An 11875-nucleotide genomic window follows, 5' to 3' on the forward strand; every position below is an offset into this window, starting at 1 on the left:
GAATTTTATTTTATTTTTTTTATGCAGCAGGTTCTTATTAGTTATCCATTTTATACATATTAGTGTATACATGTCAATCCCAATCTGCCAATGCATCCCACCACCCACCCCGCCGCCCGCCCGCCACTTTCCCCCCTTGGTGTCCGTACGTTTGTTCTCTACATTTAAAGCTTAGCATTTTTCTGGTAGATCTGGTAGACAATGGAATATATGTCTGTAAGACTGAACTTACAAAGTTGCTTAACTTATATGAGGGACTTAGGTGCTGAGAGAAGCTGGTTCACATTTTCCTTTCTTTTTCCTGTATTGTATATCAATATAGAGGGTACAGTTTACCACTCAATTAGGCATGGCCCCTCCCCAGTGGGTTTAACACTAAAAGTAAATGGGTTTCCAGTCAGACTGTTGGTGTTCATTCACAAAAGGAAAATAATTTCAAATTGGAGCATGTGTCTGTGCAAACTCATGCTGCTGATAACATACAAAAAAAGAGGTTTAGTTCACACGTTTTTTATTGCCACACAGGGATACAAATGAGAAAATTAGGCTATAAGACTTGATTAAAGTTTCAATATATGAGCATTTTTTAAAAAGTGTCCATAAAACAACATTCTGACATTTTCCCCTGGCTTTGCTGTCCTGTTGGGTAGCAACATGCTCTCCCTATAGCAAACAAGCTTGATGCTATTAGTGCCACTGGGCTCATCCCATGTGGTATAGATCTGTCTCATTTCTCTGAAATGTGCTCTCTTTCATTCCAAAATCCTTCCTTTGTTTCCTCTGAAGAAATCATTTCTAATTTGAAAACCTTTGTAGATGGAATCCATGTATCTTTTTACTATTGGTGGGTAAGGAGATCTCTTCTTTGGATACTGGATAATAATAGATTTTGTGGGTATGACAGCAATATGGCCAGATTCTCTGTGAAAAGAATTGCTTTCATGCTGTTCTTTGAAAGAAGAATAACAGCCTTTGTTATTGAAGGAATTGCTTCTTTTCATCAAAAATTCTGAAGTATCTAATTGACTCTGAGGATATTCCCTTTCCGTCCATGCTGAGATTCTGCCTCTAGCCCAGGTGTTGAAACTGCAGATGTCCACTACACCAGACCAGAAGCATTATTTTTCAAATAGTTTCTTACTTTTTAGCATCAAAACTGAAGATATGACCACACATAATAAAAACTCTTCTTTGTGTAATAGTTTAAAAATGGAGAGGCATTTCTGGCTAAGATGGTATTCTGCATTTTGAACATTTTTTTAAGGGGGGATGACAAGCAGATTGTCATTGATTATTCATAATATGTTCTTAGAGAGGAGTTTAATAAGCACAGTGTTCTAGAAAACACAGCTTTGGAAGGGTCACATTGCCTGGCCACATGTTATATATTAAGGAGAATTAATGCGATTGGAGATAATTTCTGCTACGGTGTTACTGCTGCTTGTTAGTGCAAGAGCTGGAGGGTACGTGAACTAAATGTTCCTTAGTTCACAGGGTGGTGCATGATGCATTTTCTTGGCTCTCCCCAAAAAGCCATAAATTGATTGAATGAGCTGAAGAAGAAATCCAAAAGGATTTTCAGAGGGCAAGTACTCATAGGGGGCTATTCTTGACCAAATGGCTACTTGGCTGTGTTATCTGAACAACATCACATAATCTCTAATTGCTCCAGTTACTTCATAGGTCAAGTACAACCCAGTCTGTGTCTACATGACACCATTGCAACTATTTGAAATCAAAGCATTGTCTCAAAATGAGCTCAACTGATTTTGTTTTTCCCTTGAGTTGACAGTTTTGTTTGGGTGTTGTATAGACAAAGCCTCAATAATCAGCAGTAAAACCTCAGCCATTTAAACTCTGCTGATTCATAATTTGTGTTATTTTGACCTGGGTGGATCTCAAGTTTATCTTAGTACAATCTGTTAAAGACAATTAATAAAATTAATATGCTAGTAGTATAAACTAAATGAGACTGCAGAGGAGATTAGATCAAGATGGAAAAATGAGCACATGCTCCTATTTTTCCTTCCACCTCCAATCCTTAAACAGAGAAAATATTTAAATATTTAAAAATAATAAGTCCATAATAACATTGTAAAATAAAGAGAATGACTATAATTAAACACATGAAATCAGTTGACTGAGGAAACTATAGCCCTCCAAGTACACAAGAGGATAGTGCAACATATATGGGGAGCTCTCTAGGGGACCGCTACACTTTAAGGACATTGGATCCAAGGGGCAGAGAGGTCCCTGAGAAGAATCAAAGCAGTTGGTTGGGGTGTCAAACTGACACAAGCTGGTGAATTGCTCCACAACCAATTCCAGAGTTCCAAGCCACTGATATTTTTCTCGGCATAGTGAGTATGAGGATTTAGGTCAGAGAGGAGGGCTGGCCCTTGGTGGCTTATGATACCCAGGTAGGATAGAAAGCCCTTACTCCTGTAAAATGATTTGCTGGTACTCCCTGGTTGGGTAGCTTGTCCTACTCCTTTCCCATGGGGGAAGAACCACGGTAAATATGCAGTCATAGGCATACAACGAAATCATCAGGCATTAGTGACAGTGAACTGAATAAACATAACACCTGAAAAAAAGCCAATGAAGCATGCAGGAAAAGGCTTTGAATAAGTATAAATAATATTCCCAGTGGGATGAGAGGCTATATCTTGGAGATAAAAAGACATCTTGGAGATAAAAAACAATATAATTGAATAATAATTGGGAACTTCCCTGGTGGCACAGTGGTTAAGAATCCACCTGCCAATGCAGGGGACACAGGTTCGAGCCCTGGTCTGGGAAGATACCACATTGCTGCGGAGCAACTAAGCCCGTGCACCACAACTACTGAGCCTGCATTCTAGAGCCCGTGAGCCATAACTAGTGAGCCTGTGTGCCACAACTACTGAAGCCTGCATGCCTAGAGCCCATGCTCTGCAATGAAGAGTAGCCCCTGCTCACCGCAACTAGGGAAAGCCCGCACATAGCTATGAAAACCCAATGCAGCCAAAAATAAATAAATAAATTTATTTTTTAAAAAAGGAAAATAATTGAATAAATTTAATAGCAGGTATATATAACTCAAGCATGAATTAATGAGCTGCAAGATTAAGCAAAAATAATTCTAAAATATAGCATAAAATAACAAATAGATGGAATCTATGAAAGAAAAGTTAAGAGATAAGCTGAAGTTTAAATATCAGTGTTATAGAAGTTTCTATAATGAAACTATGAATGAAAAATAATTGAAGGAATGATAGAAAAAAAATTTCTAGTGGTCAAGGTAGACATGAGCCTTCAGTTGGCCTGTGAGTGCCAAGCTAGGTGAAAGAAAAAAGACCCACGTGCAAATAGATAAACTGTGGTGAAATTTCAAAACTAAGGAAAAACATACAATTCTAAAGATTCAGAGAGTAAAAGACTATATTTCTTACGAGACATGGAAATCAGATTAACATTAGTCTTCTCATTGGCAACGTTGGAGGCTAGAAGGGAGTGAAGAAATACCTTTAGAGTTTATAGGGAAAATAATTTTAGATTCATAATTCTATACATCCTTAAGCTAGTTTACAATTTACAGGGATAGGAATTTGAAATTTATATATTTTTAAGATTTACAAAGCCTCAGAATGTTTACTAACCGCAGAAACATTCTAAAAGAAGTACTAAAAGGTTAAGCAAAGTGAAAGAAAAACAATACAAGGGAATAATGTGGAGTACAAGAAATAATGATGATAATTGTAGTCATAATTACTTAAACAAGGATATGTTTGGCACATACTATTTTTCAGGTACTGTGTCAGGAGCTATTCATTGATAGAATGTTTGAACACTCACATTACAGATGTAAGAAGAAATATTGGAAGACCGAACATAATATGTATACCTCTCAAATCACTAAAGGAAAAGAATGAAATGAAAAAATTTAACCAATTCTACAACAGCAAGAAAGGTACATGAGAAGCAAACAGAGGCATGGCTTATTAAAAAAATAAAACAAGATAGAAGGAACAAGACCAAATATATTAAAGCATATAGTCGTAATCACATTAAAGTTATAATCATATTAAAAGATTACATTCTCCCAGTAAAAGGTAAGGATTCAGATTAGTTTTGAAAAACAGAGGTCAGGTTGCTTGATACATCTGACTTAAAACTTGCTAGCTTCCTTTGTGTTCTTCAGCTGTTTCCTTCCCTTTGAATACACCACTCACATCTATATGAAATCATGGCCACTGCCTTTGTGGAGTCTAGAGAATGAGTCATATCTCAAAAAGAATTTTGCCAGATGGAGTTGAGTGCAGTCTGATAGGTCAAGACCAAGAGGCGAAAAAAGTTTTTGAGAGAGCTGCAAAGTATCATTAGCATGGATTAAAAGAGAGAGTGACAGTTTAAGGCTTAGAAAGACCTTTTGATCCTCTAGCTTTCTACAGACAGGAAACTGGTGGAGAAAGAGACTCATCAACCAATGATGGCATATTCTCCAATGACCTCTCCGTAAACGGCCAAAGAAGAGGGAGAACATCCCAAAGGATGGAGCTAGTAGCCAAGGAAAACAATGAACTGGAAAGTTTCTCCTAAGAAACAGGACTTGGGCCTGAGAGATTTTCTATTCCACGGTAGGGCGTTCTGTCCAGAGTGATTTAGAATAGCTATAGACCAGTGACTGCTATTGCCTTTCATTCTTCCCCTTTTGAAATGGTGGTGCTTACTGCAGTTATCCTGTCTCTATCCCACCATTTATGATGGCTATATGGAAGGGTGGGGGGCAAATAACTTATCTTTATAGGTTCACGGTTGTTTAGATCAAGAGCAACTACACATGGATCCAATCTAGATCATAAGATCTGGGACTTCATGCCTAATGTTGTTATCAAGACGTTTTGGGATGTCTTGGAGGGGTGAGTTTTTCCTGTATGAGAGAGTGAATATTTTTGATCAAGTGGGTGGGCTGCGGTTAAGTTGGACAATTGTTTTCAATTTTCACTCTTTCTCTGTACCATGCTACCTTGCAGTACCTCCCTGTGGAGTAGTCATTGAATTTGGACTTAGTCACAGAACATGCTTTTTAGTGGTGTGGTACAAGCAGAGGGTTTAAATTTACTTGTATTGTTTTCATAGCTTCTTGTGTTTCTACCATGTGCTATGAGAATAAGGTACCTCAAGTAGGTACTGATTCTAGAATGAGACATGTAGAATGATCTTTGAAGCCAACCCACAATCTTGTGGGTCAAGAATATCGCAACTAAGAACAGAGAGCTACAGCCAACCTTCAGACCCATGAGTGAGAAATGAGAACCTGTTGTTATAAGGTGCTGAGTTTTGGAGTTGATTACTATGCAGTATTATTGCACCAGAGATCAAATACAATGGGAATTGGTAGAAAGAGTAATTAACAGATGTATCTGTTAAAATGGGCTAGGTTATACTGTGACAACAAACAGGCACACTATCTCCGTGGCTTAGAACCACAAAGGTTTTTATGTGACTCATGCTCCGTGTCCATTGAGGGTTGGCTGTGGCTCTAATTGAGGACCCAGGCGGATGGATCAGCTACAGTCTAGAACACTGGTGGTCTTATGGCTAAGGGGGAAAATGAGGATGGCAAAGCATATGCTGATTCTCAAAGCCTCCAGCCAAAAGTAACCAATGACAGTTCTGTTCACATTTCATTGCCTTAGGAAATAACATAGCTACTCCTGAGGTCAATAGGGTAGAATTGTATAATCTTCCCCTGCCCATCCCTCCTACCCCCCCACCCCCCCACCCCACCCTGGGAAGATCAGATGTAACAGGTTAATAACAAGTTAAAAAGAACAAAACCAAATTCCTATGCTAAATGCATTCTAAATCGCCTCTGCATAGATTCTGTCAGTTGGCATAAAAATATGTCAATTATTATCGTGATTACAAGAGAAAAAAATTCTTACAGTAAAGTAACTTCAACTTCCTTCGTGTAATTGCAACATATATTGTGGCATGTTCTATATTATGTTGAAGTTTGGGGACTGAATGTAAAACCCTCAGTATACCCGTTCGGTCTTTAAAAGCTTTCTGAATTTTCAAGAGCTATCAGTTGCACGCTTTTTATGGTAGAAAGGGTACTGGTTTTTGAGTATTCAAATTCTGCTTTTTTTTCCTGTTTGAATCCTTCGAATCTGTCTGCATAACAGTAAAATTGGGGAGAATAATACCTCTACTTTCTTGCATATCTGTAAGGATGAAAAAGGCTTTACTTAAAAGGTCTGAATATTGGTGTGCTCAGTAAATGATAACTGCTGCTGTTGTTGCTTTTCTTGGTGGTATTGTTCCTATCCAGGAAATTCATGCTTGGTTATTTTATATATATATATATATATATATATATATATATATGTGTGTATATATATATATATATATATGTATATATATAAATATTTATGCCATTCAAGTAGATGACAGTAACATGAATCTTCTTCAGTATAGTGGTACTCAAGGCCCAAATAATTGCAGCCAGACCCTTGAGGTTTTGAACTGTTAGTCTATTTATTGTTGGGGAAAAAGGAAGAAATTTAAGATACTTTTCTATAAGAATAATTCTTATGGAGATAATCATTTGGAGACTACATTATCATTGTTGATGAGAACTAGAGGAACTTGAGTTATATTTTTAAAAATCTATAGAACAGACACTTAAGATACATTTGAACCAGTCATGAAGTTGTATTATCGTGATGATCCAGCACCATTCCAAGGAGTGTACTCAGATGTATATCCCTTAAAAGTCAGCATGTACTGTTTTCACAGCTGGCATATGTAAAATTTTGTCAGATTCCTTAACAATGTCGTTTCTTCTCTTTTTTCTATTATTTGACCTCTCGGCAAGATATACTATGGAGCTCAAAATCCAGAAAGGTTTTGCTCAGAAGAAACCCCGGAAAGCCCAGCATGCTGATTGTGTCTTCTCTTTTGAACTCAGGGGGAATTCACATGGACAATGTAGTGTGAAAAGAAAAATATTTTTTAGGGAGGCAGAAGATTTGCCTGAGATTTAGGAAGCTTTGCCCCTTGGGATGTGACCTGATAAGAGCTGGGTCACCTCTGGAAAGGCTTCTCATGAAATCAACCAATCATGTACTACTCAGCACTGTGCTAGGAGCAGTGGGGTGTACAGAAGCGTGAGACTTCATGGATTCCATCTTTAAGTAGCTTCCAATAGAGATGAAAAGTTAGAATAATAAATATTTATGCAAAACTCTAATGTAGTGCTGTGTCAAATTGAGCAAATGTGCTATAAAAATTCAGAGAAGAGAACAATGAAGGCTTGGAAGAGAAGTGAAGTGTCAGGTTAACCTTGGAAAATCCATAATGTTCCAAGTTATGGGAGGATCATGGGCAATGATAGGGAGGTGGGGAATAGCCTGCTTGGTGAAAAAGTGAGAAAATCAGGGTAAATAAAAAAGAGGGCTGAGAACCTGGGGAAATTCTTCTGGATAGTATGTCTTGAGAGTCACAATGTTTCGGAATTGAGATAGAGAAACTTAAGGAGAGAAGGTGGAGTGAAAAGTGCAATGGTGTTGAAGGCAGGAAACCTAGGATCAAATTTTTGTTCTGCTTCCAAGTAGTTTAATAAATAGGAATATATGATCTTTATTATCATGGATCTTAAGACTGGCGGCAAACACATATATTAAAATAACACATTCTTGGACAAATACATATTTAAAATTATGATGAAATCTGAGGGACAAAAAGGTGAGTTTGAGGCACAGTGCACAGAGAAGGACAGTGTGAGCCTGAGGAAGTAGGTCTTGGATCTAAATCATGTTACATATAGTGGATTTCATGCTAAGAGTCATGGAAAAGTCATTTTATTAAGCTAGCAATGGGTGATCTGATTAGGTTTGCAATTTTTGTTGTTGTTATTAAAGTTTTATTTATTTATTTTTTAAAGACGTTTTAGGTTCACAGCAAAGTTTATCAGAAAGGTACAGAGATTTCCTATGTATCCCTGGCTGCTACAGCAGTGGGTATATGTATAGCTTCCCATATTATCAACATCCTCCCTCCAGAGTGGTACATTTGTTATGACTGATGAACCTACATGAACACATTATATTCACCCTAAGTCCATAGTTAAAATTAAGGTACACTCTTGGTGTTGTAGGTTTTATGGGTTTCGACAAATGTATAATGACATGTATACAACATTATGTTATCATACAGAATATTTTCACTGCCCTAAAAATTCTTTGTGTTCTACCTATTCTTCTCTCCCCCACCCCTAACCTGACACACACTGATATTTTTACTGTCTGTATAGTTTTGCCTTTTCAGAATGTCATGTAGTTGGAATAATATAGTATGCAGCATTTTCACATTGGCCTCTTTCACTTAGTAATGAGTGCGTTTAAAGTTTTTTCATGTCTTCCCATGACTAGATAGCTCATTTCTTTTTAAAGCTGAGTAATATTCCATTGTCTGGATGTACCACAGTTTATCCATTCAGATGAAGGACTTCTTGATTGCTTCCAAGTTTTGGCAATTATGAATAAAGCTGCTGTGAACATCCATGTGCAGTTTTTGTGTGGACATGTTTTCAACTTCTTTGGATAAATACCAAGGAGCTGGATTGTATGATAAGAGTATGTTTAGTTTTGTAAGAAACTGCCAAACTAATTTATAAAGTTTTTGTACTATTTTGTGTTCCCACCAGCAGTGAATGAGAGGTCTTGCATCACATCCTCCCCAGCATTTGGTGTTGTCAATGTTTTGGGTTTTGGTCTTTTTCATAGTTGTGTGGTGGTATCTCGTGGTTTTAATTTGCCTTTCCCTGATGACGGATGATGTCGAGCATCTTTTCATATGCTGATTTGCCATCTGTATATCTTCTTTGGTGAGGTATCTGTTCAGGATTTTGGTCCATGTTTAAATCAGATTGTTTGTTTTATTTTTGTTGAATTTTAAGAGTTCCTTTTGCGTTAAGAGTTATTTGGGATGATTGTCCTTTATAAGATGTCTTTTGCAAAATATTTTCTCCCAGTCTGTGTCTTGTCTTCTCATTTTTGTTTTTGCAGTTATCTCTTGTAGAACCAAAGTTTTAAAGTTTAATAAAGTCCAGCTTATCAATTATTTCTTTCATGATCATGCCTTTGGCATTTATTAGGTTTGCATTTTTGAAAGAGCACTCTGGTTGCAAGGTGAAGAAAAGTTTGGAGGGAGATAAAACTGGATACAGGAAGTGGTTGGAATGCCACTATAGGTATGTAGGGGGTTACACAGAAAGGCAGAGCATAGCCCCTACTTGATCCTACTTTCCTGGTGACCAAGGAGAGTGTGAATTAACCTACAGGCCACTAAGGAAATGTCAAGTTGCCCTGTGGAGTTGTTTAGTACAAAAGGCATCTTGACATTATTTGGAAAAAAACACCACTTTTATGCTAATCAAGTATTATTTGCCTACATGAATCACTAACTCTATTCCTGTTTTCCTCTCCAGAAGCTTCAGCAAATGAACAGCAACTCTTCTGACTCAATCTTTTCTTTCTTTATTTCCTTGGAATATTGTCATTTTTCTAAACTATACCAAAATTAAAATAAACATGCTGGTATGAATAAAGAAGCAGACTTCCAAAGTAGGATTAGGAGGCACATTAAATCTCACATTTTAAAAATAGAGGATCATTATCTTCAAACATGCTCTGCCTAACTCACATGTGGTACCAGGAAATTCTTTGCTGGTTGTCCCATCACGTGCGCTCCAGCCTTGGTGGACACACACCAGACACACATGACTCTTGAATCATGGAGTAATCCGAGAGGCCCATGAGGTCATTTTGAGCTTTCTGCTGCCAGGGTTGCATTGTTCTTTACTAAAGAGCTATAAGCCCAAGGCCTACTTGAGATTTAAACAGTTCTTTCTAAACTACTCTACGCTTCTTCTTTTAGGCTCACTCTTTATCCTAATTGAGGTTCGTGAAATCTTTTTTTTTTCATTCTTCATTCTTTTAAGTTTCTTCATTTTCAGTTTTCTTTTTCCTACTCCTTATGTGGAGTTTAATCTCATCCTTTTATATTCTAGTATGGCTGAAGCTTAGGCAAAAACAAGCTATTGATATTTTCAGCAAAGCATGTCAGGGGAGTTTGCCTTTGAAATGGTCCATTTGCTAGGTGATCTTAGAATCCGGTCGTTGGATTGGTATATTACACTAGGTAGTCCTTCAGGGCCAGTCAGAAGCCTTCTGTGTCACTGCTGTCCACCTACACATCCGGAACCAGACTACTTAGTCACATTCCTTCCTCTGCAAATCGCCTCCTGGAACTACTCTTTGGAAAACTGTTGTCATGTGTAGCCAAACTAAAGCTATTTATAAAGTGAGGTCCACTTGTCTATTTTCATGTAAGTGGAAAACACCTCACACTTCAAAAATCTACGGCTTATCCTGCCCAACTTGATTTGCTTGGCTGACTCTTATATTAAATTCAAAAGAGCTATGTCTCTTGGAATAAAAATTCACCAGGGTGTGTACAATAAAAAGATAATTGGGAAGAAGCGGGTCGGCGGCTGCGCGCATGCGCGGAGGAAAGCTGAGGGGCAGAGTGGCGGCTGCCGGCTGGGATCGAGGGACTCGTGAGAAAATGCAGGACTCCAACGCAGACACCGAGTGGAAAGACATCTTACGCAAAAGAGGCATCTTGCCCTCCGAGGGAAGTTTGAAAGATCTGGAGAAGGAGGCAGAAGAGTGGGTCCTTCAGCAGTCCATTGTGAAAACGTATGAAGACATGACTTTGGAAGAACTGGAGGATAACGAAGAGGAATTTAGTGAGGAAGATGAACGTGCGATTGAAAAGTACAGGCAGCAGAGACTGGCCGAGTGGAAAGCAACCCAACTGAAGAATAAATTTGGAGAAGTTTTGGAAATCTCAGGAAACGATTATGTTCAAGAAGTCAACGGGGGCTTCCCTGGTGGCACAGTGGTTGAGAGTCTGCCCGCTGATGCAGGGAACACGGGTTCGTGCCCCTGTCCGGGAAGATCCCACATGCCGCGGAGCAGCTGGGCGCGTGAGCCATGGCCGCTGAGCCTGCGCGTCTGGAGCCTGTGCTCCGCAATGGGAGAGGCCACAACAGTGAAAGGCCCGCATACCGCACACAAAAAAAGTTAACAAAGCTGGTGAGGGCTTGTGGGTCATCCTGCACCTTTACAAACAAGGGATTCCCCTCTGTTCTCTGATAAATCAGCACTTCAGTGGACTTGCCAGGAGGTTTCCTGATGTCAAATTTATCAAAGCCATTTCAACAACCTGCATACCCAGTTATCCTGATAGGAATCTGCCCACGACGTGTGTGTGCCTTGAAGGTGATATCAAGGCTGAATTTATTGGACCTCTGGTGTTTGGTGGCACGAACCTGACAATGGACGAGTTGGAGTGGAAATTGTCTGAGTCTGGAGCAATCAAGACAAGCCTGGAGGAAAACCCTAAGAAACTCATAGAAGATGTGCTGCTTTCCTCCGTGCAATACTCCATCCCCACCAGGAGGGACAGTGATTCCGAGGATGACTAAGGCGGTGGCCCCGGTAACCTGCTGAACTTTCTTGATGTGACACATCGTCTGAATTTTTTTTAAAAGGAAAAAGTAGGAATGTATACTTTGGTTTTAGCTTTTTATAATTATGTTTCAAATCTGATAGATCTCAGAAATAATCATTTCTGGGAATCCTTTTAAATTTCTTGGAACTCTCTTTTTTAAACTAATAGTATTTCTTTAAGAAAAAAATAAAAGCCAGATATTAGGTAAAAAAAAAAAAAAAAGATCATTGATGTGATGCTTATTGGTTTGTAAATCTGCCAGAATGTAAAGAATGAGATGCTTCTTTCATATCCACCATTGTTTCCA

At 38.5% G+C, this 11875-nt stretch overlaps 1 protein-coding gene across 1 annotated transcript; it reads left to right on the plus strand.

The window, feature by feature from the left end:
* The first annotated feature begins 10617 nt into the window (after positions 1 to 10617).
* On the plus strand, positions 10618 to 11542 carry LOC115857325 (phosducin-like protein 3). The gene is made up of 2 exons (XM_030864319.2): positions 10618 to 10936; positions 11148 to 11542. Exons 1-2 carry the CDS (start codon positions 10618 to 10620, stop codon positions 11540 to 11542), a joined length of 714 nt encoding a protein of 237 aa, XP_030720179.2.
* The last annotated feature ends 333 nt before the right edge of the window (positions 11543 to 11875 follow it).

The sequence above is a fragment of the Globicephala melas genome, chromosome 5 (assembly GCF_963455315.2).
Source record: "Globicephala melas chromosome 5, mGloMel1.2, whole genome shotgun sequence".
In the NCBI taxonomy this organism is placed as follows: Eukaryota; Metazoa; Chordata; class Mammalia; order Artiodactyla; family Delphinidae; genus Globicephala; species Globicephala melas.